The sequence below is a fragment of the Psammomys obesus genome, unplaced genomic scaffold, assembly GCF_907164565.1.
Source record: "Psammomys obesus unplaced genomic scaffold, mPsaObe1.curated_primary_1811, whole genome shotgun sequence".
Lineage (NCBI taxonomy): Eukaryota > Metazoa > Chordata > Mammalia > Rodentia > Muridae > Psammomys > Psammomys obesus.
The window spans coordinates 5385228-5412010 of record NW_026585626.1 but is presented as its reverse complement, the minus strand read 5'-3'; the positions used below and the strand labels follow the sequence as shown (position 1 = coordinate 5412010).

The window sequence follows — 26783 nt, the reverse complement described above, 5'->3', positions numbered from 1 at the left end:
TTTTCTCTTCCATCCAAGGCAGGCCTGGAAATTAAGCTCAGGCTTGAAGGCATCCTGCTAAAGTATCTAAATTTCTGTCACATTATCAAAGAAAGAAGAAGAAAAGAAATGAGGTGGAGGAAAATCCAGGCTTGGGCTGGAAAGATGACTAGGTGGTTGAGAACAGTTTGCTCTTGCAGAACACCTGGGTTTGGCTGCCAGCATCCACATGGCAGCTCACTACTGTCTATCTATAAGACCAGTCTAAGGGGATCTGACTCCCTCTTCTGGCCTCTTTGGGCAATGCATGAATGCGCTGCACAGACATGCATGCAAGCAACACATATGCACAGCATAAAAACAAATAAGCGATTTTAAAAAGAAATGTAGGGCTTCTTATTGAGACCCAAAGGGAACCATCACAATCATCTGTTGAACTACTTTGTTGAGGAAGAGCCTCGCATCCTCCCATCATGTAGATGCTGCGTGTCCATGCCTCAACAAAGAATAAGAAAGTTCTTCCCCTTGAAGTGGTTTGAGGCAGATTAAGCCCAAACTTGACTTTCCCCTTTTTTCCCAGTACTTTCTATCTGTTGTCAAGGCTGTCTATTATCCGTGTGTTGTGTGTGTGATACCTGTCTGTCCCTAACAAAGGTCTTTGCTATATAGTGATGGAACAGACAACACAGCATGGGAAGGAAAAAGGGTCTTCTTCTTCCAGAAATACTTTCCGAAATAAACTTAAATAGACTGAACACGCAGCAAGGAAACAGGCTATTTACATAGTTCCAAACGTCTCAAGGCATATCATTAACTTGGTTGCAAGGTCTTTGGGGTTTTTTTGGGGGAAAAAAAAAATTCCCACAACACTGTACACTCCTGTGAAGTAGGAACCAATATACGCCTTGCAAACATAAAGTTAAAATGTAACTTGACTAAATGTCATCAGACTGCTAAAACTGGTGGACCAGGATCCAAACCCACATCTGTAGTGAGAATTTTTGGTTTCTTCAAAAACAAAGAAATGTTGTGGGAATGGTTTTTTTTTTAAATGTATTTATTTATTCACTATACAACCCAAGTGTAGCCCCTCCCTCCTCACCCTCTCCTGCCTATCCTGCCTCCCCTACTCCTCAGAAGGGAGAGCTCTCTTGGCCAACCCACTCCATCACATCAAGTCGTTTCAGGACTGAGCAACGTCTTTCACAGGGGCCTAGCAAGGCAGCCCCACCAGGGAGAAGTGAAAAGCAGGCAACACAGGACATGTCAGAGACAGCCCCATTAGGGGACCCACATGAAGACCATCTGCCTGTCAGGTACCTATGTGCAGGGTGTGTAGGGGAGTTTTGTTTTCATCCCAGGTGTGGGATCTGGAGCTTCAGAGTGTCCACAGCAGCTGACTATGACTGTCTCATGCTCCGGCAGGACCACGATTTTGCCAGCTGAGGATACTTTACGTTTGGAAGTTTGGGGACTCTTTAGAGGGTACATAAATGCTAGAACCGCGAGAGGTTTGAAGGTGTTGCTTTCTCTGCGGCTGCTGTTTCTGCTGCTACTGCTGGTTGCTGGATTTCTGGTTGGAGATATCCTGAGGACAAAGATCAAATCTCCCCCGGGGAACTTGACACTCCTAATCAGCAGGGAGGAGTCTAACGCTTTCGGAAGGGACAGGAGTGGGGTAGGGAGGTAGGAAAAAGAGCCCAATAAAGCAGTCAAAAGTCTGGACACACATATCTATCTGCATAACTAAAAATTTCCATTCTTCCCATTACTCTAAACTATTTAGGAATGACTAAGCAAAGCACCCGACCCGAACACTCTTTTTAAAAATTATATGTGTGTGTATGAAGGTGCTTACAGAGGCCAAGAAGGCCCTGGCTCCCTGGAGCCGGAATCTCCCGACACGGGAGCTGGAAACCAAATTCAGGTCCTCTGGAAGAACAGGAAACACTCTTAATCTCTGCGCCGCCGCTTCAACCCTTGATGTAAGCTTTCTAAATTACTTACACAAATTTCACAATACTTGGGTATTGGTATTATTATCCCCACCGTAAAAAAAAAATAAAAAATAAAACTAGGCTCAAACAAACTAGTTCATTTCGAGATCATGCAGCCTTGGGCTACAGGAATAAAGGTTTTGTTACGCGTCCTCAGCATTCCTCAGCGTGGAGGCATGTTTGGCATTCCAGATCTTTAAACATTAGGAGTGCTGAGCATGTGTCAGCTAGTATGCAGTAGGTTAAGTGAAAGCGAGCGCTCCACAGGACGGGGTATTAAAAATGAATTTGCACCAGGACAGGGCTGGGTCACTGCGCAAGCGAAATGACAGAAACGTGCCCAAACACAAACAACCAAGTCAAGTTCTTGGAGCAGCTCTAGGAGCCGAAGGGCAGCAAAGAGCTGTGCGCACGCGCAGAGGCTTGCAGGTGGCCCTGGCAAACAGCACTCGCTGACAGGTCTTCCAGCCTCTAGCGGGCCCTAGCGCCTCGGCCTTCCCCCGGACCTGGCAGCGCGTTCTTTCTCACTCACCAACACTGGGGATATTAAGACTTAGCGCAAACGTCTTTAGGTTTGCAGTTCTGGCCCGCTGGAGACAGAAGCGGCAGCGTAAGCTCCGGGGTCTGGAAACAGGCCTGCGCGGGGTACGGAGACTTCCTATCTAGCCCCGGAAGTACCGCGAGGATGGGCGGGCTCCAGCTCGAGGCGGAAGCGAGGGGCGGCCCGGGCTAGGAGGCGGGGCTTGGCTGGGGACTCGGCCCCGCGCTGTGTCACTCTCTGCCTCCGCCTAGGTGACATGTCTGTGGAGAGGTTCCTCGCCGAGCTGTGTGGCACCGACGCGGCACGGCCGCTCCCGCTGTGGGAAGGGGACACCACGGGCCACTGCTTCACCCAGCTGGTGCTCAGCGTCCTTCCCCACGCGCTCCTCGCCGTCCTCAGCGCCTGCCACTTGGGCACCGCAAGGTGGGTAGAGACTGCAGCAAGACTCGCGGTCTCTGTAAGGGGGCAGAAGCAGAATAAAAGCTGCTGTTTTGGGAGGATTAAATGAAACAAGGCGTTTAAACAGCACAGCACCGGGCATATCCTTTAAGTCTCCAAGGCATCTCTCTTGCAGACTTTTAGAATGTCCAAACAGAACTGCCCATGAGTTGGAGGCAAAGTTGGATAAACGTTTTAGCTAAAAAGGATGACTTGTGTGTAAGTTACGGGGTCAGTGAATCACCACTTCCATCCATGAAATCCTGCTATCCCTAGGATAAAAGCGGCCGCAGACTCAGCTGAAGGGAAGCTCTAAGGGGAAGAGGCGCAAAATCGAAATCTTAGAACTAACTTGGCTTAGTGTTGTAAGAGGTTGGTGCTACGCTCGCCTTGATTTCATATTCTTGGACGGCCAAATTAGTCTGTCACTTTTGAAGAATGAGGGAAAAGCCTAGAAGAGGTTAGCACAGATACCCACAGCTAGCCTGCTCAGGTCAAGCTTTGTGGCACACAGCTTTTTTTTTTAATTTTTATTTTTTATATTAATTACAGTTTATTTACTTTGTATCCCAGCTGTAGCCCCCTCCCAATCCCACCCTCCCTCCCTCATCTCCCTGCCCCTCTCTAAACCCACTGATAGGGGAGGTCCTCCTCCCCTTCGATCTGACCCTAGTTTATCAGGTCTCATCAGGACTGGCTGCAAAGTCCTTCTCCTAGCTAGGCTGCTCCTCCCACCGGGGGGTGGGAGGGGAGGTCAAAGAGGTAGCCATAGAGTTCATATGTGTCACACTGCTTTAACCCCAGCTCTTAGGAGGCCGAGGCAGGTGTGTGGATATTTGTGAGTTCAAGGCCAGCCAGGAGAGAACCTGTCTCGAAAAATATAAAATAAAAGGAAGAAGAAAAACCAAAGCTTCAGTCCTAGCTAGGCAAATTGGCACATGCCTATAGTTTAAGCTGTTCTGGAGTCTGAGACAAGAGGATGATTTTGAAGTCAGCCTGAGAGACATGCTAAGTCTCTATTTCAAAGGTAGGGAAAACAAAGAAAACTAAGGTATTTAGCTTACAAATAAACTTTTTCAGCATCCAAAAAGCATAAGAGACTCAGGTGGGTTTTCCTTTGTTGAGATAGGGTATCATTATGTAGGCCAGGCTAATTTAGAATTCACAGACATCCACCTGCCTCAGCCTTCAGAGTACTGGGGTTATGAGTGTGCCTTCAGCCTCACCCTTAAACAGATAGTACAGATAAATACTTTTTAATTTATTTATTTTTTATATTAATCACAGGTTATTTACTTTGCATCCCGGGCGTAGGCCCCTCCCTCATGATAAATCTTTTTTTTTTTAAAGATTTATTTTATTTATTTTGTCTGAATGTAAGTTTGTGCACCACATGGGTACAGTGCCTGAGGAGGTCAGAGAAGAGAGCATCAGATCCCCTGGAACTGGAGTTTCACACAGTTGTGAGCTACCAGTTGGTTTCTGGGAACTTAACCCCAGAACTGAGCCATCTCTCCAGCCCCTCTCTCTCTCTATCTCTCTTTAATATTTAAATTTCTATGTACAGGAGTGTTTACCTACATGTATTTGTATGTCCTGCTTGCATGTCTAATACCCTTAGAGGGCAAAGGAAGGCATTGGGTGCCCTGGAAATAGAGTTATAGATGGTTGTGAGCTGTCATGTGGGTACCTGGTACCCAGATCCTCTGCAAGAAGAGCCATCTCTCCCCTGCCATACCTCCTCCTCCCATTTTTCTTTAATAGGAACTTTCAATGCATTCTGATATTCACTGCTACAAATGTTTCCTATATTTGATTTTTTTTTTTAAAATAGCTTGCTATGTAGCCTTGGCTGGCCTGGAACTCTGTGTAGACTAGGCTGACCTTCAGCACAGGGAGATCTTTGCATCTCCACCCCGCCTGGTCCTGGGATTGCAGGGGAGAACCATCATGCTTGGCCCTGTGTTTGATTCTGTTTTGGGGAGAGAGGGGTGTTGAGATGGGGTATTAAACAGCCTAATTTTGCCTTGAGCATATGGTCCTCCTGATATACCTCCCAACTGCTGATGTTACAGGTGTATGCCTCCATATCCAGCCTGTATTTAAGGGGGTTTTGTTTTGTTTTGTTTTGTTTTTGTTTTTTTCCAGGAACTTACTCTGCAGCCCTGGCTGGCCTGGAACAGCTTTGAGCTCAAGGCTGACCTTGAACTCATAGAGTTCAAACTGACCTGCTTCTGCTTCCACACCTATTTCCTGCCTGTATTTGATTTTTTTTTTTTTTTAATGTACGTGTATGTTCAAATGTATGTCCTGGAACTCTCTCTCTGTAGACCAGGCTGGCCTTGAACTCAAAGATCTTCCTGCCTCTGCCTCCTGAGTGAGTGCTGGGATCAAAGGTGTTCACTGCCAGCGCTGCCATCACCACCACCGCCACCTGGCTTGTAAACCTTTTTTGTTTATGAGAAACAATTTTTGGTGTTAAGAAGATACAGACAGAGCTGAAAGAAGTTCCTCTTGAGCTGAGAGGTCACACGATGAGCCCCATCACTTCTCACAGTTGGGAAAGACAGGAGTAGAGCATGCATTCTGAGGTTCTGTAAAACATAAGCATTCCTGTTAGAGGACGAGAGCTGCATGTAAGTAAATGTTACCCCAGGATACCTCGGGTGAATTTAGGGTACCTTCTTGTGGATCCATTTTATAAAATGTGTTTATCTTTATGTAACATTTGTGGGTTTTTTCCTAATTAGAATCTTTATAGTAGCTGGGCGTGGTGGTGCATGCCTGTACTCAAGGAGGCAGAGGCAGGTGGATTTCTGTGAGTTTGAGGCCAGCCTGGTCTACAAAGCAAGGCCAGGACAGCCAAGGCTACACAGAGAAACCCTGTCTTGAAAAACCAAAGAGAGAGAGACTTTATGGTACATCCAACCTTAACACACACTTTGTGAGTACCTGTGGCAGAAGAATGAGTCAGAAAGCCTGTGCGTAGATTAGAAAATTGTCTGGGTAATCTGGGAAGGCTTCCTGCAAGGAAAGGTTTGGGTTCCAGGGTAAAGTAGAACAGTGATGCCATGTACAGGCGAAAAAGGGAATGTATGTCCTCTAACTTGTTGGAGGTGATAGGCATGTCCAAGCCCTGTGTCAGCCATGATGTGCCTCCTTTTCTTTGTTCTCTTTTTTTTTCTTTCTCCAGGACTACTGATTACATCCTACCTTTCAATCCTGGATGGCGTGTCCGACTCACTGCTTCCTTCCTTCTCTCCATCTTCCCGCTGCTGGACCTCCTTCCAGTTGTTCTGCCACCAGGGTCTCACCCTGGGCCCTTAGGGCTAGAGGTGCTGGCAGGATGTGTGACAGCTGTGGCCTGGTTCACCCACAGCCTGGCCCTGTGGGCATTGGTTCATTCCCCTCATGGCCGCACCCGTGGACCCTTGGCCCTGGTTCTGGCAGCCTTTCTACCAGCCCCTGCCCTTGTGCTGACCCTGTTGTGGCATTGCCAACGAGGTACATTTCTGCCCCCACTTCTCCCAGGACCTCTGGGCCGTGTATGTCTCCTCATTCTGCAGCTGGGAGCAGTTTTGGCCTATGGATTGGGCTGGGCAGCCCCTGGAGGGCCCCGAGAGCCCTGGACTCGTGAACCTTTCCTGTCCTCTGAGAGTCAAGAAACAGAGGTGGCTGAAGATGGAGAGAGTTGGTTGTCACGCTTTTCTTATGCCTGGTTGGCACCCTTGCTTGCGCGTGGGATCCGTGGAGAGCTCCGGCAGCCCCAGGACACTTGCCGCCTCCCCCACAGGCTGCACCCTGCTTACCTGGCCCGTGCACTCCAAGCACACTGGAAGGAGGGGGCCCAGCTGTGGAGGGCCTTGTACGGGGCCTTTGGATGTTGCTACCTGGCCCTTGGACTGTTGAAGATTGTGGGAACCATGCTGGGATTCTCTGGGCCTCTGCTGCTCTCCTTGCTGGTGGGCTTCCTGGATGACGGGCAGGAGCCCTTAAGCCACGGCCTGCTCTATGTCCTGGGGTTGGCCGGTGGGGCTGTGATAAATGCTGTGCTAAACAATCAGTACGGCTATGAGGTGCGCAAAGTGACACTCCAGGCACGGGTGGCTGTGCTGAGCATCCTCTACCACAAAGCCTTGCAGCTAGGGCCTAGCCGCCCTCCTACTGGGGAGGTCCTGAACCTCCTAGGGACTGACTCTGAGAGGGTGCTCAACTTCGCCAGCAGCTTCCATGAGGCCTGGGGCCTGCCTCTGCAGCTGGCCATCACCCTCTACCTGCTGTACCTGCAGGTGGGCATGGCCTTCCTGGCTGGATTGGTCTTGGTCCTGCTCCTGGTACCTGTCAACAAAGTGATCGCCACCCGCATCATGGCCAGCAATCAGGAGCTGTTACAACACAAGGATGCAAGGGTTAAGGTGAGGGGGCTCCGGGTCTTTCAGCCAGGTGGAGATCCCCCAGCAGCCAGACAGAGAAGGTGTCTGAGCGCTGCCTCAGCTTCATACCACTCTCTTGTCCCCGTCTCCAGCTCATGACGGAGCTGCTGAACGGCATTCGAGTCATCAAATTCTTCAGGTGGGAGCAGGCTCTGGGGGACCGAGTAAAGGCCTGCCGTTCCCGAGAGCTGGGGCGGCTCCGGGTCATCAAGTACCTGGATGCAATTTGTGTATACCTGTGGGCTGCTCTGCCACTCGTCACCAGCATCACCATCTTCATCACTTATGTCCTCATGGGGCACCAGCTCACTGCCACCAAGGTAAGGGCTGGGGAGGGGTCTTGGCGTTACTATTGCCGTGATGAAACACTGTAACCAAAAGCAGCTTGGGAAAAGGGGCTTATTTCACTCAGTTCCATGTAACAGTTCATCATCAGAAGCAGTGAGGGCAGGAACCTGGTGACACAGAGGCGTGGAGGGGCACTGCTTACTGGCTTGCTCCTCCTGGCTTGCTCAGCCTGCTTTCTTATAGATCCCAGGACCGCCAGCCCCGGGGTGACACCACCCACAATGGGATGTGCCCACTCACATCACCCACTAATTGAGAAAGGGCCCTACAGGCTTGCCCACAGCCAGATTTTATGGAGACATTTTCTCAGCTGAGGCTTCCTCCCCTCTGATGACTCTAGCTTAGGTCAAATTGACATAAAACTAGCCAGCACAGAGGGAGAGGATGGGCCTAGGAAGAAATGGAAAGGGACTACTATGCAGTGGAAATGTGGGCTCAGGGCCTTAGTGTTAGTTCGGGGTCAGGGAGAAAGAGGACCTCTGGCTGCTTATTCTTTCTCAGCTAAAGGGTTCGCTTATGATCTTGGATAAATAGTTCTTTGTGGCATAAAGGAATTCCTTTCCTTCTCTCCCTTTATCTTCAAGTTCCATTCAGGCCCAGACTTGGGGTTAAGTCCTTTTATGAAGAAGTGCCTTTTTTTTTTTTTTTTTTTTTTTTTTTTTTTTTTTTTTTTTTTTTTTTAAGACAAGGTCTCCCTGTCTAGCCCAGGCTGCCATCTAACTGGAATTGGACCCCTTTGTTTCTGTTGAAGAGGCCTTTGGGGCCGGGGATCACAATCTAATATTGGGTCTGGCCTTAGTGACCACGGTTGTCACCCAGAGATTATAAGGGAGTCTCAGGGTGACCGAGGCTGTGTGCAGATTAAAAGAAGCTTGAGCTTTGTTTGCAGCTCCACGGCAGAGCCAGTGTTTACCATGCACGAGGCTCGGGGTCTGCCTGCAGCATCAAAAACAGTAACGTGACTTCCCTAGGGAGCACTTCGAATCGCTAGGCCGCCCCTGCCATTTCTAACTGTCGCCCGGCCAACCCCTCAGGCCTGCTGCTGCCCTCGCCTTGCCTCCATAGGCCTGTGGACAGGGCTGCCCTGAGTTGAGCAAGACTCCCCTCCCTCCACGCAGGTGTTTACAACCCTGGCACTTGTGTACATGCTCATTCTTCCTCTCAACAACTTCCCCTGGGTGATCAATGCCCTTTTGGAGTCCAAAGTGTCCCTGGATCGGATCCAGCGTTTCCTTGACCTTCCAAACTACAAGCCTGAGCTCTACTACCGCCCTGGTAAGTAGGGGCTAGAGGAAAGAACTGAGGACATGGTGAAGAGGGGGATATAATCTTTCTGCTTTAAGACTTATTTTATGTGTGTGCCTGAGTGTGTATGTGCACCACATGTGTGCAGATACTCGTGGAGGCCAGAAGAGGGCGCATTGGATCCCTTGGAACCAAAGTGAACAGGCATGAGCCTTATGATGTGGATACTGGGAACCAAATTGGGGTCCTCTGAAATGAAATGCTCATAACCACTGAGTCTTCTCCAGCCCTAGCCTGTTGGACACGGTGCATAGATGTTTCCAGAGAAGTCAGGAACAAAATCTAGGCACAAGAGACTCAGGCTGAATCAGCTCTGGGCAGGCAGATGAGGGACAGGTGACTCAGCGACATGCCACAACTTTGCCCTTTGCATTCCAGCAGATGAGTGGTGGGTGGGGAGCATAGGGTGAGTGGCTTCTTCCCTGCTTAGATCCCCCCACGGAGCCATCCACAGTACTGGAGATGCATGAAGCCCTGTTCTCCTGGGACCCGATCGGAACAAGCCAGAAGACCTTCATCAGTCACCTCGAAGTGAAAAAGGTTTGTGGGACAGACACCCAGGGAGAGTTCTCAGATAAGCAGACACACAAGGACTAATGCCCAACAGAGAGGGCATTGTCTGAAAGAAAGGTAGGGCTTGGTGTTTAGGTTCCAGCCTGAGGGGAGACAACCCTTTCTGTGTGCATCTCACTTCTCCTACCTCCTCACACTGGTCATACCTCGCCCTGATCTAAACAGTTCAGCCCACCTAGTCCTAGTCCACAGGTGTGTTTGAGTCCCCCTCGAGGGTCCCTTTCCAGCTGCAGGTTCCAGAACAGACCCCAGGGCTTTCCCACTATCATTTCAGGCTGGGAACCTGGGAACCAGGCCAGCAGCCCCTTCCAAGGACTTTTACAAACAGCATAGGTGGCCCTCCACTTAGTCTCGTGAAAAAACGGTCATGCCTTGGGACTCCTGACATGGCATATGTAGTCAACGACCTATAATGGGAGCATTCCTCCCAGGATGGTGACCCTTCTTCATCCTGGTTTTGAGTTATTCTCCTGACCTTTGTCCAACCCTTTGCCCCACATCTCAACCTCCAGCAATGGATGAATTGCCTCTACCACATTTGGCTCACATTTCTGGCTTTTGTTGAATGTTTTGTTTTTGTACTTAGTTCGGGCAAGACAAGGCTGGAATTCTTCAAAGGAATTTTACTAATGTGTTGGGGGAAGTATATATACATTCATAGAAACCCAGTGGAGCTAGCCTAAGCAAACAAGAATTTGCAATAAGACACATAGATGAATCAGAGTCCAAAACAAGAACACAGATCTTAGAAGCAGCCCAGAACCAGGCCTCAACTTGCAGCACTATTGGCCTGCTTCTTTGTGTGTCTGCTTCATGCCGTCTGTGGACTCTGCAAATGAGCAGAAATGTGTCAGTCTTCCAACTTGTAGGCTCTAGCCAGCAAGAACGAAGCTACCTGAGACCCGATCCCTCACTCCCAGAAAGATCATAGCCTGGTGCCCACTTGCAGATAGGTCAGCCCTGGCTGCATCATGTGGTCATCATGGACAAAGCTGCAAAGATCCCTGAACATTTCTAAATTTTCTTCACAAGTTGAGTAATAGCTCCATGAATGTACATTGCAACTAAGAAATGAAGGAAGAACAGAGCTTCACAGAATGGGCATTTGCAGAGCACTGCCTTTTGCCTGCTATGATGGGAAATGTAACCCAGGAGCTGCAGAGACAGGGATCCCTCCTCCCATGTCCACCTTAGCGTACCTCAGGAGATCCTAGATAGTTTCCCTCTGGCAGGTGTGTCTCCCTCACAGGCAGTGCAATCGAGAATAAAGCTTGCAGCTGTTCGGGGGCAGATGTGACAAGTCACAGGGGCCCACATTGTGGGCTGGGAGACAGCTTTCCCTGAAGACTTTGAGGCACAGAGAAACATCTGTTGGGGCTTTGTCAGTCTAGAACTTCACAAGGAGACTGCTGCTCCAACCCCGTACACCCTTCCCCTGCAATCAGGCAGCGCTTACATGTCGCTTCTTACAGGGCATGCTGGTGGGCATCGTGGGAAAGGTGGGCTGTGGCAAGAGTTCACTGCTGTCTGCTATCACTGGGGAGCTCCACAGGTAATCAGCTTTCAGCATGCCTCCGACTCTGGCCTCCCCCCTCAGAGCCATTCACCAGGGCCCTGCTGTATGTGGGAATGTTCTTAGTGTGTTTGTGTGTGGAAGGGAACACCAAAGGGTGAAAAAAAAAGGGGGGGTATCAAAAAGGGTAAAATTCAGCCCCTGTCTATGGAGGTTTCAGACTGGAGATGGGCTACGATGTAGCTCAATTGATAGAGCACTTGCCTGACATGAACAAGCCTTGGGTTTGAACCATAGTACCACATTAAACTGGTCGTAAACTGGTTGTAATGGTATAAGTCATTACTCTCAGCACTCAAGAGATGGAGACAAGAGGATAGGAAATTTAAGTCATCCTTGGCTGCACAGCAAGTTCAGTGCCAGGCTGGGATATATGACATCCTATGTCAAAGAAATAAGATAAAAGTAGCTAAATAAATGGAGTGGGGGAAATCATTGCCACACTAGAGCACTGGTTCTCAATCTTGCAAGTTCTGTGACCCTTTAATACAGTTCCTCGGGCTGTGGTGACCCCAACCATAAAATCATTTTCGTTGCTACTTCATCCCTGCAATCTTGCTGCTGTTATGAGTTGTAGCATAGATATCTGTGCATTCCTATGGTCATAGGTGACTGCCGTAAAAGGGTTGTCTAACCCCAAAGGGGTTGCAACACCCGGGCTGAGAAACCATTGCACTAGAGGGTCACGGAGTTAGAATAAGAAGAGAAGTGACATGTACTGTCAGCTGTCCCTTTTAAATATGGCTACATGGGGAAGCGGTCCAGAGAGAGTGAAGATTTGAGGGAGGCCGTGTTTTCCGGGGAGGATGAGCCACACTGAATTCCACAGTGCATATATAGGACAGCTGCTGGGCTGAAACCAAAGGGCTGTTTCCTCCAGTCTGTGGTGAGCCTACAGCTAGATCCCCTTAAACTCAGAGGTTGTCGGCTACAACTGAGGAAATTCTGAGAGTCAGGGCCTGGGCATGGAAGGGCCCAGTCAGGAGAGACAGGGCCATGGAAGGGCCCAGTCAGGAGCTAGCTGCTATACTGCCTTGGCTCTCTGCAGGCTATGTGGGTGGGTGACAGTGTCAGAGCTGTCCAAAGGCTTTGGGCTGGCTACCCAGGAGGCCTGGATCCAGTGTGCCACGATCCGAGACAACATCCTCTTTGGGAAGACATTTGATGCCCAGCTGTACAGGGAGGTTCTGGAGGCCTGCGCCCTCAGTGATGATCTCAGCGTGAGTACCTGGCTTGACACCCTCACCTCCTGCTTCCCCCTGTGTCCCTAACACCTCAGATTGCAGTCGCTTCTCTGGGAATGGCTTCCGCACAGGCATCACTCATCTAGGGCAAGCCATCAGCCTTAGGCCTCCTAGAGTATTCAGCTGCTTGGTCCCGACTTCCCTGTAAGGCTCACGGGAGGATGGAGAGGGTATTACACACAGCAGCTAGAATATCTCCAAGGCCTCTAAAACCAGGCTAGGGTTCCCTATGAGGCTTGGCCCTACCTCACTAAGAAGGTTTGGAAGAGTCGAGGTCTTGTTTAGAATCCTGTGAAAGCTGCCAAGCCCATTAGATTGTCCCATACACACAAGCCAGGCACTGAAACCATCAGAGAAATGAGATTTTTTTTTCCTATGAATTTTCAACCAATCCCCATGTCTCCTCTAGGACTGTAGTCAACACTGGCCTGCCCAGCTAAATATAAAACTTCCCTGAGCAAGAGGGCCTTTGATTTTGATCAGGGGTCATCTTATGTTCCTTTATCATTTGAGTCACATCCTTTGAGCAAGGTGCTTCACCCACCTATGCTTCTGTCCCATCTGTGAAGAGGAGATAGCACCAACTTTATAAGATCTTCCTGGCTTTAAATGAGATAATTCCTGTGCCTTAGTTGCTCTTCTGTTGCTGTGATAAAACACCATGACCAAAGCAACTTATGGAAGAAAGAATTTATTGAGGGTTTACTGTTCCAGAGGGTTAGTCCATGACCATTATGGCATGGCAGGGAGCATGGCAGTGGGTAGACAGGTGTGGGGCTAGAGCAGGACATTTTGAGACAATAGTCACAAAGCAAAGAGAGCTAACTAGGAATAACAGACTTCTGAAACCTCAAAGCCTGACAGCAGTGACACACCTCCTCCAACAAGGCCACACCTCCTAATCCTTCCTAAACAGTTTCACCAACTGGAAGCCAAGTGTTCAAACAAATGAGCCATGGGGCCATTCTCACTCAAACCACCACAGCCTAGAAAACGTTAAATGCATAGTAAGTGTTCAGTATAAGAACCCAGGCTTATCTCCTCTGAGTCTCACTTGTCCCAGACTGAAGCACAGTCTCAAGTTTATAAGGCCTTTTGATCTCTACATCATCCCTTTCCTAGCAAGGGACAAGAGACACGGTAGAAGATGTGGGGCGTTTGCTAAGCACTGGGTGTCTGTTCCTGCAGATCCTGCCCGATGGAGACCAGACAGAGGTGGGAGAGAAGGGTGTGACCCTCAGTGGGGGACAGCGGGCCCGGATTGCACTTGCTCGTGCTGTCTACCAGGCAAGTTAAAGGGGCGAGGGACGGGACCCCAGTAGGTCAGGAGTACGGGAGTGGTCCAGTGCTATGGGAGCCTGCTGAGTAGGGGCTAGGGATATTTTCCTCTGCATTTGATTTCTCTCTCCCACACTCCATGTTCCTAGGTATTGGCTACTTAATTCAAGGCAAAAATAAAGACCTTCGGCCCTGGGGCCCAGCAAAGCATGAGATCAAAGACTCTAGCTTTACACTCAGTTAGAGGGAAATCTGTCATCATGTGTCATCATCTTTCCTGCTATTATAAAATTGTCTTCACTCATCTTTTCTGGTTGCCTTGAGATCTGGGTCTAGGAGAGCCTGTGAGCCCAGCCAGAGGACTTGGGCCATGGTGCCTGCTGTCTGTTCTGTCTTAGGAGAAAGCACTCTATCTCCTCGATGACCCTCTGGCTGCTGTGGATGCAGATGTGGCCAACCACCTGCTAAACAGGTGCATCCTGGGAGTGCTGAGCCACACCACCCGGCTGCTGTGCACCCACCGCACAGAGTACCTGGAGAGGGCTGATGTAGTGCTGTTGATGGAGGCCGGGCGCCTGGTGCGATCAGGTAATGTTGTAGAGAGACTTGCCCTGGTGTGACAGGGAGTGACGGGTGGAGTGTCACATGCAGAGCAGATCTTGCCCCCACTTCCACGCGTGGCCTGAGTGCAGCTCTCAGCTCTTTCCACCCCCACAGACTCAGCATGAGGAAACAGGAGAATGGGTTGGGGGTGGGATGGCCATGTGCCTGAGCTCTTAAAACTGAGCTTCCTAGGAGTTTGAGAGCAGTCACGTGGCTTCAGAGAAGTAAGCAGTGACCTGATAGAACAACCTGCTTGTAAGGAAAAAAAAGGACAAAACTTTGATAGATTATTGTCCCAGGGGATATGGCCATCTGCAGAGCTCCTGGCAAAGCAACAGGAAAAAGTGAGGCCCAATTGAGTTAAAACTTGAGAAAAGGTTCTGCAATAGTGACAGACAGCACGGTGCCAGTGTGTGGGGTGCTCACTCACAGCCAGGGCTTTCCTCGGAACTTCTGCTGGCTAGACTCCAGGTACACAGCAGTGGACCTCATGAGCCCACTTGGGTAGGCTAGGGGACGATGGCCAGACAGGGGGCTGGGGGATTAAACACACATTTACAAAGGCATAGTGTACACCCATAACGGCCTCCTCTCCTTCTGCCTTCCAGGACCTCCTTCTGAGATTCTACCATTGGTACAAGCTGTCCCCACAGCCTGGGCTGAGGAGGAACCAGTGACTAGCTCAGGTATGGCCCAGAGGTGGGAGAAAGGGGATAAGTCCCCCCGCCCTTTCTTTGTATCTCAGTGTGTCACAGAAGATATAAGATCTCCTAAGTTCAAGCCCAGGCTGGCCTTGAACTTACTGGTAGCCTAGACTGGCCTCAAACTCACAATCCTACTGAGTGCTGAGATCACAGGTGTGTGCCACCACACATGGAAAAGTTTGTTATGTTTTTGGTTTTTGTTTTCCTTCCTAAGTCCTGGGAGGCAAACCCTGGGCCTCATGAATGCGTGTCAGAGGCTGTGCCCCCAAGCCCTCGAGTCTTGGGCTGCTTCTGCCTGGCACACAATGGTAATGATTTTTAAAGCCTTCCTGCTCTGCAAAACACTCATATTTCAATCATGATTTCAATGAGGCCTTCCTGATTCTCACAGGCAAGTCCCAGTCAGTGCAGAGCCTGGAGAAAACCACGGAGGTGTTGGAGGTGGAGCGGAGTGCGTCTGGTCGCCTAGTGCAGGAAGAAAGCAAAAACGAGGGTGCCGTGGCCCTGCATGTATACCGGGCGTACTGGAGGGCCATGGGCAGCTGCCTGGCCACTGCCATCCTCATCTCCCTACTTCTCATGCAAGGTGAGACTCTCCCCAGAAGTTCCCCACCCAGGCCCATCCACCGAATCCCCTGCCATGTTACCCAGGTACTCGTGACCACAGTCACCTTGTAGTAATGACCGCAAAGCTCCAAACCTTCCCAACACAACAGTTGGGACAAAAGGCGGACCCCAATTTTGAGGGCTCTTGTGGTCGGCTAGACTTAGTATCCTACCGTAGTCCTCTTCCTTAATTAAAAAGAAATACTCGTTTTATCTGTGAGTATTTTGCCTGCATGTATGTCTGTGCACTGTGTGTGCTTGGTGCACACAGAGGTCAAAAGAAGACATCTGATCCTTTGGAGCTGGAGTTACAGATGGCTGTGAACAGTCACGGGATGTCGGGAACTGAACCCAGGTCCTCTGCGAGCGCAGCCAGTGCTCTTAACTGCTGAGCCATCTCTCCAGCCCCATCATGGTCATCTTTTTAAAAATACATTCTTATGGTCTTTTTTTTTTTTTTGAGACAGAGTCTCACTGTGCAGCTCAACTGGTTTGGTTGGCCTTGAATTTGCAATCCCCCAGCCTCAGCATATGAGTATGGAAATTATAGGTGTTCACCACCACCACTTGTGTCCATAGATACCCTTTGATCTGCCGTCCAGGCCAGCTCCATTCTGTAAAATTGGCCGTGCCGTCCACAGAGCTGAAGGGCAACAGGGCTAGGAACAGGGTACGGTGGGAAGGACCAAAGATAGCGCTAAGAGGTGGAGGCCCGGGGCAGAGTACAGAAGAGGGAAGGCTCAGCTGAGGGCTGAGAATGGGGATGTTTGAGTAGACCGTGCAGATGAGTCTTTGCGACTTCTCCCTTCCCGTCCATGTGCAGCCACACGCAATGGTGCCGATTGGTGGCTCTCTCACTGGCTCTCTCAGCTGAAGGCAGCCAGAAATAGCTCCGAGGAGGGAGCTTTGTCCAGCCCAGACTCTACAGGACTGCTCTCCCCACCGCTGCTCCTCTTCTCTCAGAGAAGCTTCTAGTGAGTGGCTGAGGCTGGGAGCAGGGTTAGGGCTCCAATACCCTCTAGGAAGGGAGGGCAGGCTTGAAGCTGGGCCTCGTAGAGGGTGGGAAAGGTGGCCCTAGAGAAGGGAGGGGACCCCTGAGTAGCTCTTCTTGGAGTTACCTACATTCTCCTCCCCACTGTTCAGCATCCCACTGTTCAAAGCTGCTTCCAATGGCTCCTCAGATGTCCACTACCTCACCGTGTACGCGACCATTGCTGGTGTCAACTCTCTCTGCACCCTCCTCCGGGCAGTGCTCTTTGCAGCAGGTGTCCTTCAAGCAGCTGCCACCCTCCACCACCGCCTCCTGCATCGACTACTCATGGTGAGGGGGTGGGAGAGAGGGAGATAGCCCCAGGCTCACACCCTCTAGTGCATGACCCACATTCCACAGTCCCAGTCTGCTCAATGGCCTCTGACAGATGGGGCAGCAGGAAATGATCTCAGACCCAGAGGCTGTGGAGCCAAGTGTCTACCTGGGTTTGGAGCTAATGATTTAAGTCTGGAGTTTGTCATCTATAAAGAGGGCAATTGAGAGGACATTCTTCAGTGTCCCATGTTGGACCTGAGGTGCTAAGGCTCGACCTTGTAGTTCACGCAAGGCCTGCTTTCTCTTTTGTGTTCTCTATTTTCTGTTATGTCTATAGTCTGTTTCCATTAACCTTTCACTCCTGGATAAGCAACCTTACTAAAGGTAATTTATCTGTTGTCTTTTTGTTTGTTTGTTTGTTTGTTTGTTGCAGAATGCCTGTTTTATGTGCATGCACTTTTAAAATCTTTATTTCTTATGCATTTATTGTTGTTTCTGAGACAGGGTCTCATTATCTAGCCCTGGCTGTCTGAGAACTCAGCATGTAAACTAGGCTGCCCTTTAACTCACAGAGCTCTGCCTGCCTCTGCCTCCACATGCTGGGATTAAAGGCATGTGCCATGACTGTCCCGCCGTCCCCACATTTTTTTTTTTAAGCAGAGTGAGCATAGATTTATGGGAAAAGTAAGAACTCTCTAGACTAGAAAGTTTCCAGGAAGAAACAAATATCCTGTTGCTCCTTTTTTAAAGACAAGGATCAGGGACCTTGGAGAGAGAAACAAATTCCTTGTCTAGGGACTCACATCTCCTAAGTGGCAGACCTAGTGTTCAAGTCAAAGTCTGAGTCCACCTGAGCTTTCGTTTGGTCTTGGTTTGATCTGTGTTTCTGAGGTAGGCTCTCTTATTGCCTCTGACAAGCTTGAACTCCTAATTCTCCTGCCTTCGCCCCTGGGTGCTGGGATTAAAGGCATGCACCGTCACGGCCAGGCTCGGCACCTCAGCCCTTCGGCAGTGCTGCTCTCCAGCTGCGGCAGGGTGCTCCTCCAGACAGCTCAGTCTCACTTGCTGGCCCGAAGGCCCATCTTGTGGAGAGACTAGCTCTCTTCCCTTAGACGAGTGGCAAGCATGTGCAGCCCAGAGGGTGACGAGTCCTTTGCACGGCCTTGCAGGGCTGCCACTGGCCTGCCGGAGAGCCTTTCCCACCCTGAGATACCGCCTTCCAAATTCCACCAATCCCTCTATTCCCAAACTGGGGATACGTTATTCTCTTTTCTACCGCAGGCTAGCTTTTCTACCTCACCCCCCCCCACACACACACACACACCAGCCTGTCCACCAACTCTTTTCCTTCAGCCATTGACCCTGTCCAACCACCTCCCTCTTCCAGGCACCAGTGACTTTCTTTGACTCCACACCCACGGGCCGGATACTGAACCGCCTTTCCTCAGACGTAGCCTGTGTAGACGACAGCCTGCCCTTCCTCCTCAACATCCTGCTGGCCAATTCCGTAGGCCTTCTGGGCCTCCTGGTTGTGCTGGGTTTTGGTCTGCCCTGGCTGCTGCTGCTGCTGCCACCTCTGAGCCTCATCTACTACCGGGTGCAACGCTGCTACAGGGCCTCCTTCCGGGAGCTTCGGCGTCTGGGCAACCTCACCCTGTCTCCGCTCTACACCCACCTGGCTGACACCCTGGCAGGCCTCCCCGTGCTCCGGGCTGCAAGAGCCACTTACAGGTGCATCCCCCAGGCAGAGTCCAGGGGTGGTGGGTGAGGCGATGTGGGAGCATACACGACGGGCAGAGGTAAAGGAGTTGAGTCTCCTTGGGAAGACGGAGGGAAGAGACACTTAAGTGTGGAAAGTAGAAGAGTAAGGTGGAGCAGGACGGGTATGCAAGTCAGCTCCCAGGAAGGATGCGTGTCACAGAGAAGGGGTGAGGCCAGCACAACAGTGGAGCGGCTTCCCTTCCTTCCTGGCCTCCTCCAGGTTTGAGGAAGAGAACCAGCGACTCCTGGAGCTAAACCAGAGGTGCCAGTTTGCTTCCTATGCCACAATGCAGTGGTTGGACATTCGGCTGCAGCTCATGGGGGCAGCAGTGGTCAGCGCCATCGCGGGCATTGCTCTGGTGCAGCACCAGCAGGGCCTTGCCAACCCAGGTGCCAGCCTGGGACCCAAAACCCTTAGTTTAGGAACAAGTCATTCCAGATCCTTGACCCCAACCCCTTGTATGTCTCTCTTCCCCACTCCCTCCTCTTACCCAGTGTTCCCTGTGAGGATGCTTCTTCAACACCATTACTTTAGTGCCAAGAAATCCACAGGCAGTGGTGAATCTGGGACCAAACCAAGTCCTGTGATGGTCACCTTTTCCTTGTTCCTAGCCATAGTCCTACTCTGCCACCAGGCTACCTTAGTCTTAGGCCCGCCAGCCCTCGTAGCTTTCTTCTCCAGGCGTAATCCATCACTTCCATCTAGCCTTCCCTGACGCTGGCCTGGGTCCAGTCATCTGCCCTTGTACACCCATAGTTTAAAGCTGGCATTCTTGTGTTCTGCACACTCTCTCCCACAAACTTCTCAGCATTTATGTGTCCCCTAGCGGCTGGTACTCCTCTCCCCAGGGCTGGTGGGCCTCGTGCTGTCTTATGCCTTGTCCTTGACGGGCCTGCTTTCCGGCCTGGTAAGCAGCTTCACACAGACGGAAGCCATGATGGTGAGCGTTGAGCGCCTGGAGGAATATTCCTGTGACATCCCCCAGGAGCCCCAGGGCCAGCCACTACAGGTAGGTCTGTCCTGCCACCCTAGGCCAGAGCTTCCGGCCCTGGGGAGTCCTCCAGTCTCCCCAGCTCTTCCCCTTTGCTCCTTGCCATCTTTTCCACATCTCTGAGCCTCTTCGCCGCCCTTTTTCATCCATGTCCTTCATCTCATCACTCCCTGTTTCCTCTCCCTCTGCTCTCACTCCAGCTGTTCTTCATTCTTCCCCCTCCTTCCTCCCTTTAGCCCAGTCCTCGCCATCATCCTTCCTTCACCTCTTGTCCACAGTCACCCCACCAGGGCACCAGCTGGCTGACGCAGGGAAGTGTGGAGTTCCAGGATGTGGTTCTGGTATATCGGCCAGGGCTGCCAAATGCCCTGGATAGGGTGACCTTCCGCGTGGAGCCTGGAGAAAAGCTGGGCATCGTGGGCCGTACAGGCTCTGGCAAGTCTTCCCTGTTTCTGGTGCTCTTCCGGCTGCTGGAGCCCAGCGCAGGGCGGGTGCTGCTGGACGGTGTGGACACCAGCCAGCTGGAGCTGGCTGAGCTCAGGTCTGGGGGCAGATGATTTGTGAGGAGGGAGGGGGTCACTGGGAAGGAACTACCCTAGGAAGGCGTTAGTAAACTCAGGACAGCCAGGGCCAGTCAGCAGACAAGGAAGATGCGGTGGACAGGTGAGGACAGGTAAGCTGTGACCGTGGTCACAGCTGATGATGACTGGACCTTCCTTACCCCACTTGGAGTACATTTCCCTCTTGGTCTTGTGGTTCCCAGAGTGCCCCCTCTTCTCCAGACGCTAGCCATTGCCTTCGCAATCAGCGCCTCTCAGGAGCCATATTCTCAGATGCCATGAGCCCTCAGGCCTTAGGCTTGGCAGGCAGTACATGGGGCAGCTTGGGGCCTGGGGCAGTTGTACTTGAACACAGGTGCCCTCATCTGGAGCTCTATGTGCCCCAGCCTATTCCCAGTTTACCTTAGAATCACCTTCTCTCCATTCCACGACATGGGACTGATAAGGAAGCTTCACCCAAAGCCCCGAACTTGTGGTTGCTCCCTGCCCTGCCTCTTCCGCCCTCTGACCTTATGGCTTGACCATTTTAGCTCCTTGGCCTCCTCCAATTTGGAAGTGCCTCCATCCCATTCCTGCTCTCTTCTCCCCCTGCCTTTCCACTGCTGTCTGTGGGGTCAGTTCAGCCATTTGTTCTCTGGCTTTGAACACCTTGATGAGCTATAATCAGTTAAGGCCAGAGTCTAGGCCCTTGATGTCCTTGGTGCCTCTCACTGTACTGGTGCTGTCCTAGGTTTGTGTCTGACTAACATGATTTGGTAAATAAGGGGTGGGAAGCAGAGGGGGTGATCTCCTTAGAAGTGCCAGGCCCCATAGGTAAGCTTGGGCCACAAGAAGATGGGCGCATCTCCAGCCTGGCCCCTGTGTCCTTGTTCCCCAGATCCCAGATGGCTGTTATCCCCCAGGAACCTTTCCTGTTCAGTGGGACTGTTCGGGAGAACCTGGATCCCCAGGGCCTGCATGACGACAGGGCCCTGTGGCAAGCCCTAGAGCAGTGCCACCTGAGTGCAGTGACCATCGCTGCGGGTGAGTCTCGGGCCAAGCCTGGAAGGGCAGGTAAGAAGCGAATAGGTGCTAGCAATGCAGACGTTCTGCTTGCAGGCGGCCTAGATGGAGAGCTGGGCGAAAGGGGCCGGAACTTGTCCCTGGGACAGAGGCAGCTGCTGTGTCTGGCCAGGGCTCTTCTTACAGATGCCAAGGTAAGACACGAGGAGGAGGCATCCAAGAGGCAGGGATGTGTCGAGGGAGGAGGTGGTTTGGAGAGAGGTTTCAGGGAAAAACTGAAGGTGGGGAACTGTAGGGAGATTACAGTCCCCCCACTCCTACTGCCCAGATCTTGTGCATTGACGAGGCCACCGCAAGTGTGGACCAGAAGACAGACCAGCTGCTCCAGCAGACCATCTGCAAACGCTTCGCCAACAAGACAGTGCTGACCATTGCCCACAGGTGTGAGAACACCCGGGGACAGCAGAGGCACAGACCTCTGACCCTTGAAAGGACACCACCCACCCCCGCCCCAGAGAGATCAGACCCCAGAGGTAGCATTGGCTAGGCATGAGGATCAAAGCCTGGGGAACTCGGCTTCTGTTCCTTCGGGTGCAGCCCCAGGTCCTTAGCACATCTGGAGAGATACCACGTTTCCTGCCATTGCACAGGCCCAGGGACTCAAACCTGTGGGGGCAAACCTGTGAGGTCTGGAAGGATCTGGAGGAACATCAGGTCAGCTTTCCCTTTAGGGCCCTGGAGCCCACTGGACCACCACTGACAGACTTTTCCCACACAGGCTCGACACAATCCTCAGCTCCGACCGTGTGCTGGTGCTCCAAGCCGGGAGGGTGGTAGAACTGGACTCCCCCTCAGTTCTGCGCAACCAGCCTCACTCCCTGTTCCAGCAGCTCCTGCAGAGCAGCCAGCAGGGAGCCCACCCCCTCCCTGCAGGATGCTGAGCCCCTTCCCACCAGGGCTGCCCATTTGCACCCTCCTCTGTGCATCTACCTCTCTTCCGCCTCCCCAGAGGGGAGTGGGCACCCTGGCTTCCTCTGTGAAAACCGCTCATAGGTGGGCTGGAGGCTGAGGCTTCCCCAGACCCCGCCCGCCGTGGGCCTCTTCACCCAGAATTCTGGTGAATTCTGGGCCAGTTTTTCTTCCATAGAAACCCACTTGCATTTTAATAATTTTATTTGATAAAATTCCTATCTGACATCCTGTGTTTTTAAAAAAATAATATTTCTGGTGTGAGGCTGAAATCCCCTGGATGGCTGTACCAAAGTGGAGAGCTGCTGAGAAAGGACCGCTACAGTCTGAGGTGTGAAGGAAATGAGGAAGGGGGCCCGAAAGCCCCACTACCACTTTCATCACAGCGAGGTGGTCTTACCAGGCTCTGGGGGCAGGTCTGGTGGCAGAGGGAACCCTGCTGGCAGCATGCTAACCTGACACTCCTGGTCCTGCCGAGCTGGGGCATAGTGTGGGGCTGGGTAACAACAGGGTCCAGTGGGCCATATGCCCCGGCGCCACGCCCTCAGGGTCAGCAACACAGTGGCCAGGACCAGAGCAGCAGTAAGGGACCCGAACACCACCAGGGCCACCAGGCTAGACTCACCTAGCCCAGCCTCCTGCCTCCGCACCACCTCCTTCACTGAGATCCTCAGCAGGCCTGCCCCTGCACTGTGAGGGGCTGGCCCCGTAGCAGGTACAGCCGCAGCTGCGGTGGGTGTCTGTGGGGTTCCCATCGTGGCTGGGTCTGGAGCAGGTAAGACAAGCTCACAAGTCTTGCCTCCGTAGCCACTGGGGCAGAGGCAGTCAAAGTCATGGATGCGGTCCCGACAGCGGGCCCCTCTCTGGCACGGGCGGCTGGCACAATCATCTAGGTTGATGGTGCAGAAGCGTCCAGCAAAGCCCTCAGGACAGAGGCAGGAAAAGCGGTTTATGCCGTCAATACACGTGGCACCATTAGCACAAGGTCGCATCAGGCAGTCATCCACATTGACCTCACAGTGGGCACCCATGAATCCTGCCAAGCAGCGGCACGTGAAGTTCAGGGCAAAACCTTGGTTGTCCTGGCACTGGCCGCCATTCCGGCATGGGGAGCTAAGGTGGGATTGGGAGAGAACATTGGTATCAACTTGCCAATCAGCGTCCTGACCACTGACTTCCCCCTTTCTTGCTGTGTCACCTTGGGCTGCTCTCTCTGAGTTTCAAATAACCGTAATTTAAAAATGAGAATAAAAATAGCCAAACCGAGTGGGTTAAATGAGAGAACCCAATGTCAGGCAGTAAACATAAGGTCAGGCCCAAACTCAGGGCTCAGAAAAGTGCTGTCTATTATCTCCACAGGCTCTTAGGCCTGTAGCGGAAATGGGGCAAGTCCAGCCCTGCGGTCGTTTCATAATCCGCACAGGAAGAGCCAGCTCGCTCTCAAGGCTGCATGTCTGCTTTTGTGAGAAAGTAAAGGGAGTCCTAGGTGCCTCCCCTCCCCAACCAAAACATCATCTGTGGTGAAGAAACACCTCAGGAGTAAAAAAAAAAAAATGATCTGACCCAGGTACGCTGTCACAGTGGAGTTTTTATCCTGAGGTGCCCTTGTGTGGATCTGATTCTTAGTGTCCCCTCTACTGCCCATCCTGCCCCTTTTCTCACTACCAGATTCTGGTCTAGCCTCCCCAGGGCCCAGCACTCACCCTGCCTGCTCACAAGGTCCAGCTTTGCGCTCACAGCCGCGCCCATGGAAGCCTGGCAGGCACACACAGTGGTACTCGCCACCGCCGTCATACACACACTGGCCTCCATTCTGGCAGGGTGACTGTGAAGTACAGATGTGCTCATCTGGAGAGGAGGTAAAAAGACCGTGGGATAACCTCCTATTTGGTCCCCAGGACCCACATGGTCCAGATCCAAAGCTCTGGCAAAGTGGCTTATGCCTCTGACTCACCCCCTGCCCCCCCGCCAGTATGGTGCTGGGGTTAACTATACTGAAATGAGGTTTCAGGAGCTCCTGGCCTCAGCTCCAGCAGTCTGGGTCAGACTGACTTCAAACAAGTTACAGCTTCTCTGTGGACCATACTTTCATCAAGTTTAAAATGGCTACAGTTGAGCACTAGCTACTCTTCAGATGTCCTGAGTTCAATTCCCAGTGCCCACGTGGCAGCTCACAATATGATACCCTCTTCTGGTCTGCAGGCATACATGCAGACAAAGCACCTGTAAACACAGCAAAGCAAAAATGCCCACGATTTTTAGCAGGTGCCTTTCCAACATCATGAGGCGATATTAAGGATCCATTCAGACACCAAGGAGGGATGAGATCAGAAAGAATAAATTTGGGAGGACTTGAACACGACACAACAGGCGCTCAGCGAACAGTACATATTAATGGACGCTCTAGAACATATGGGCCCTGCAGCCAATAGCCCCTCCATCCTACCTTTGTCACAGAACTTTCCTGCCCAGCCACTGTGGCAGATGCACTGCCAGGGCTGGTGGCAGGTGCCGTGCTGGCAGCCAGGCATCCTCACACAGCGCTCACAGTGCAGCCCCTCCCAGCCTGGGTCACACCTGGTGGGAAAGAACACGGGATCAGGGCCCCAGAGAGAAAGCAGACCGGTCCTGGGTGGGTGCAGGGCTGCGCAGACACACCAGCCATCAGACAGCAGCTTTCAAGTTCAGCATCTGTGTCTCGTCCAGCCTCTCAGAATCCGCTACCTCACCTGAGAAAGTGCTTCCCTTGAAGGCTATTGTTAAATAAAACTGTAAACGCCACTTCTTGTGCCCATCCCTCGAGTGTCTGGTTATGACCATTTGAAAGAGTGAGTAGCCTTCTGAGGTCCCTGGGACCTTCTTCCCTTCAGATTCCAGAAAAAGTGGCTGGGTTATTTGTTTTGGGTTTTTTTTGTTTGTTTGTTTGTTTGCTTGGGGGCGGGGGAATAGGAGGGTTGTTGTTTTGTTTTTATCTGAGTCTCAGGTAGACAAGGCTAGCCTGGAACCCTGATCTTCCTGGCCACACTTCGCAATCACTAGGATTACAGATACGTGTTAGCACACAGGCTCTATGACTTTATGTTGTTGTTGCTTGGAACAGGGTTCCTCCGTGGAGCCCTGGCTGTCCTAGAACTGGCTCTGTAGACCAGGCTGGCCTTCAACTCAGAGATCCGCCTGCCTCTGCCTCCTGAGTGCTGGGATTGAAGGTGTGTGCCACCGATGCCCATCAGCTTATTTTTTCTAAGCCCCATGCCAAGTGCCTGCCCCTGTCGGTTCACTTCTCATGTCCAAACCCTTCTGCCACATATTTTGCCCAATCTGCCCTGGTGAGTTAATGGCAGAATTTGCCAAGAAAACAACCACTGTCCCTGCAGCCTTTCCTCCCAAGCAACACTTCTGTTTTCCTCTTTCTTGTGGCTCCCAGTTCCCAAACTCTCAAGCTTCAGGTGTCTTTACTGGCATCTTTAGGGACAGAGCCCATGAGAAAATAAAAAAGTTGGATTTGCAAGCTGTCATAGGAGAGAGAGAGAGAGAGAGAGAGGGAGAGAAAATCGGGGGACTGGTCATCTCGTACAAAAACAAACATGAGGGCCTTAAGCTCCTAGATACTGTTTTGGGGATGTGGAGGGCCGAAAAGCAGGGAGCAAAGGATTTGAGACACGCGTGCAGCAGAAGTACCTGCAGGAGCCGTCGGGAGCACAGCAGCCGTGGGCCAGGTCACAGTGAGAGCTGCAGTCATCCGCTGAAAGAGAACGGTGCAGCAGGAGTGAGCCTGGGTCAGGGGGTCTGGCTTCCCGGGACTTGCAGAGATTCCAGTAGTTCGACCGACTCAGCTCTGGACGTGGCAGCGCCGGCGAGCGCCCCATTCCAGAGGGAGCACCATTCCAGAGGGAGCACCATTCCAGAGGGAGCACCATTCCATCGCCTGCCCGATCGGGATGGGGCGGCTGCAGTGCCGGCTTTAGCCGGCAGAGGTCAGCGTGCCAGCGAGGCCCGCCGAGCAGGGCCGCGACCCGATCCCCGGGGCACGCTCACCTCTGGCAGGCTGGCTGGTTGCCCCCAGGATGCACAGCAGGCACATGAGATGTAGACAGCGGCAGCCGCTGGGCATGGTCAGTTCCGGCCCCAGGAGGGACCGACGGATGAAGGCCAGACGTAGAGACACCTGTGGGATGGCACTGGCTGTGAAGCGGCTGGACACGGAGATAGCGGCGCTGACGCTGGTTCCAAGTGACAGGAGCCGGAGAGGGAGAGCGACTAAAACCCGGGCTAGGGAGCCGAAGGGCGGGGGCGAGGAAGGCAGGAAGAGGAGAAGGGACTGGAGACAGGAGCCCACTGGTGGGAAAGAGGCCAAAGGATGGGCAGCGGCGAGCGTGGCCACGGCGCGCGGGGGGGAATGGCCAGAGCTGCGATCGCGGTCCAGGTGGAGGGGTCTGCAGAGATGGGGACAGCGGTGAGAGGCGAACGCGACGGGACCCGAGGGCCGGGACAAGGAGGGACGGCTCCCAGTTCTCGGCTGCAAGCAGTCTCCCCCTGGGTCCTCTACCACCCCCCCACCCCCCCCCCCGCCC

General features: G+C 52.2%; 2 protein-coding genes and 1 long non-coding RNA gene across 5 annotated transcripts in view; 2 read left to right on the top strand and 1 right to left on the bottom strand.

The window, feature by feature from the left end:
* Positions 1-2395: 2395 nt before the first annotated feature.
* Abcc10 (ATP binding cassette subfamily C member 10) lies at positions 2396-22440 on the top strand. 3 transcript variants are annotated; one of them, XM_055612912.1, is made up of 21 exons: positions 2396-2621; positions 2769-2940; positions 6149-7370; positions 7481-7708; positions 8855-9011; positions 9472-9581; positions 11087-11166; positions 12236-12407; positions 13620-13718; positions 14108-14297; positions 14921-14998; positions 15408-15602; positions 16446-16596; positions 16766-16943; positions 18316-18659; positions 18910-19079; positions 19539-19699; positions 19960-20222; positions 21119-21437; positions 21572-21684; positions 22022-22440. In XM_055612912.1, the coding sequence occupies exons 2-21, from the start codon at positions 2774-2776 to the stop codon at positions 22182-22184; spliced, it is 4560 nt and encodes a 1519-aa protein (XP_055468887.1). In that variant the 5' UTR covers positions 2396-2621; positions 2769-2773; the 3' UTR covers positions 22185-22440. The 3 variants fall into 3 exon arrangements, with proteins under 3 accessions (XP_055468887.1, XP_055468894.1, XP_055468882.1); XM_055612919.1 differs by lacking the exon at positions 2396-2621 and having other exon boundaries at positions 2737-2940; positions 21119-21264; positions 21340-21437; XM_055612907.1 differs by lacking the exon at positions 2396-2621 and having other exon boundaries at positions 2737-2940.
* Dlk2 (delta like non-canonical Notch ligand 2) lies at positions 22399-26509 on the bottom strand. Its single transcript, XM_055612924.1, has 5 exons — positions 26248-26509; positions 25891-25954; positions 24659-24789; positions 23916-24060; positions 22399-23325 (listed from the first exon to the last, which is right to left on the bottom strand). The coding sequence occupies exons 1-5, from the start codon at positions 26321-26323 to the stop codon at positions 22593-22595; spliced, it is 1149 nt and encodes a 382-aa protein (XP_055468899.1). The 5' UTR covers positions 26324-26509; the 3' UTR covers positions 22399-22592.
* Positions 26510-26600: 91 nt separating this feature from the next.
* LOC129681050 (uncharacterized) overlaps positions 26601-26783 on the top strand; it is a 3597-nt gene continuing 3414 nt past the window's right edge. The window contains exon 1 of the long non-coding RNA XR_008720762.1: positions 26601-26665. This is a non-coding gene — a long non-coding RNA (uncharacterized LOC129681050). The remainder of the gene's footprint in view (positions 26666-26783) is intronic.

Coding starts and splice junctions, on each gene's coding strand:
- Abcc10 (XM_055612912.1), top strand. CDS start 2,774: ATGTCTGTGGAGAGGTTCCTCGCCGAGCTGTGTGGCACCGACGCGGCA. Junction 9,012..9,471: donor TGAGCTCTACTACCGCCCTG/GTAAGTAGGGGC, acceptor TTCCCTGCTTAG/ATCCCCCCACGGAGCCATCC. Junction 16,597..16,765: donor TTCTCTCAGAGAAGCTTCTA/GTGAGTGGCTGA, acceptor CCCACTGTTCAG/CATCCCACTGTTCAAAGCTG.
- Dlk2 (XM_055612924.1), bottom strand. CDS start 26,323: ATGCCCAGCGGCTGCCGCTGTCTACATCTCATGTGCCTGCTGTGCATC. Junction 24,790..25,890: donor GCTCCCGACGGCTCCTGCAG/GTACTTCTGCTG, acceptor CTTTCCCACCAG/GTGTGACCCAGGCTGGGAGG. Junction 23,326..23,915: donor GGACCTTGTGAGCAGGCAGG/GTGAGTGCTGGG, acceptor ATCCCACCTTAG/CTCCCCATGCCGGAATGGCG.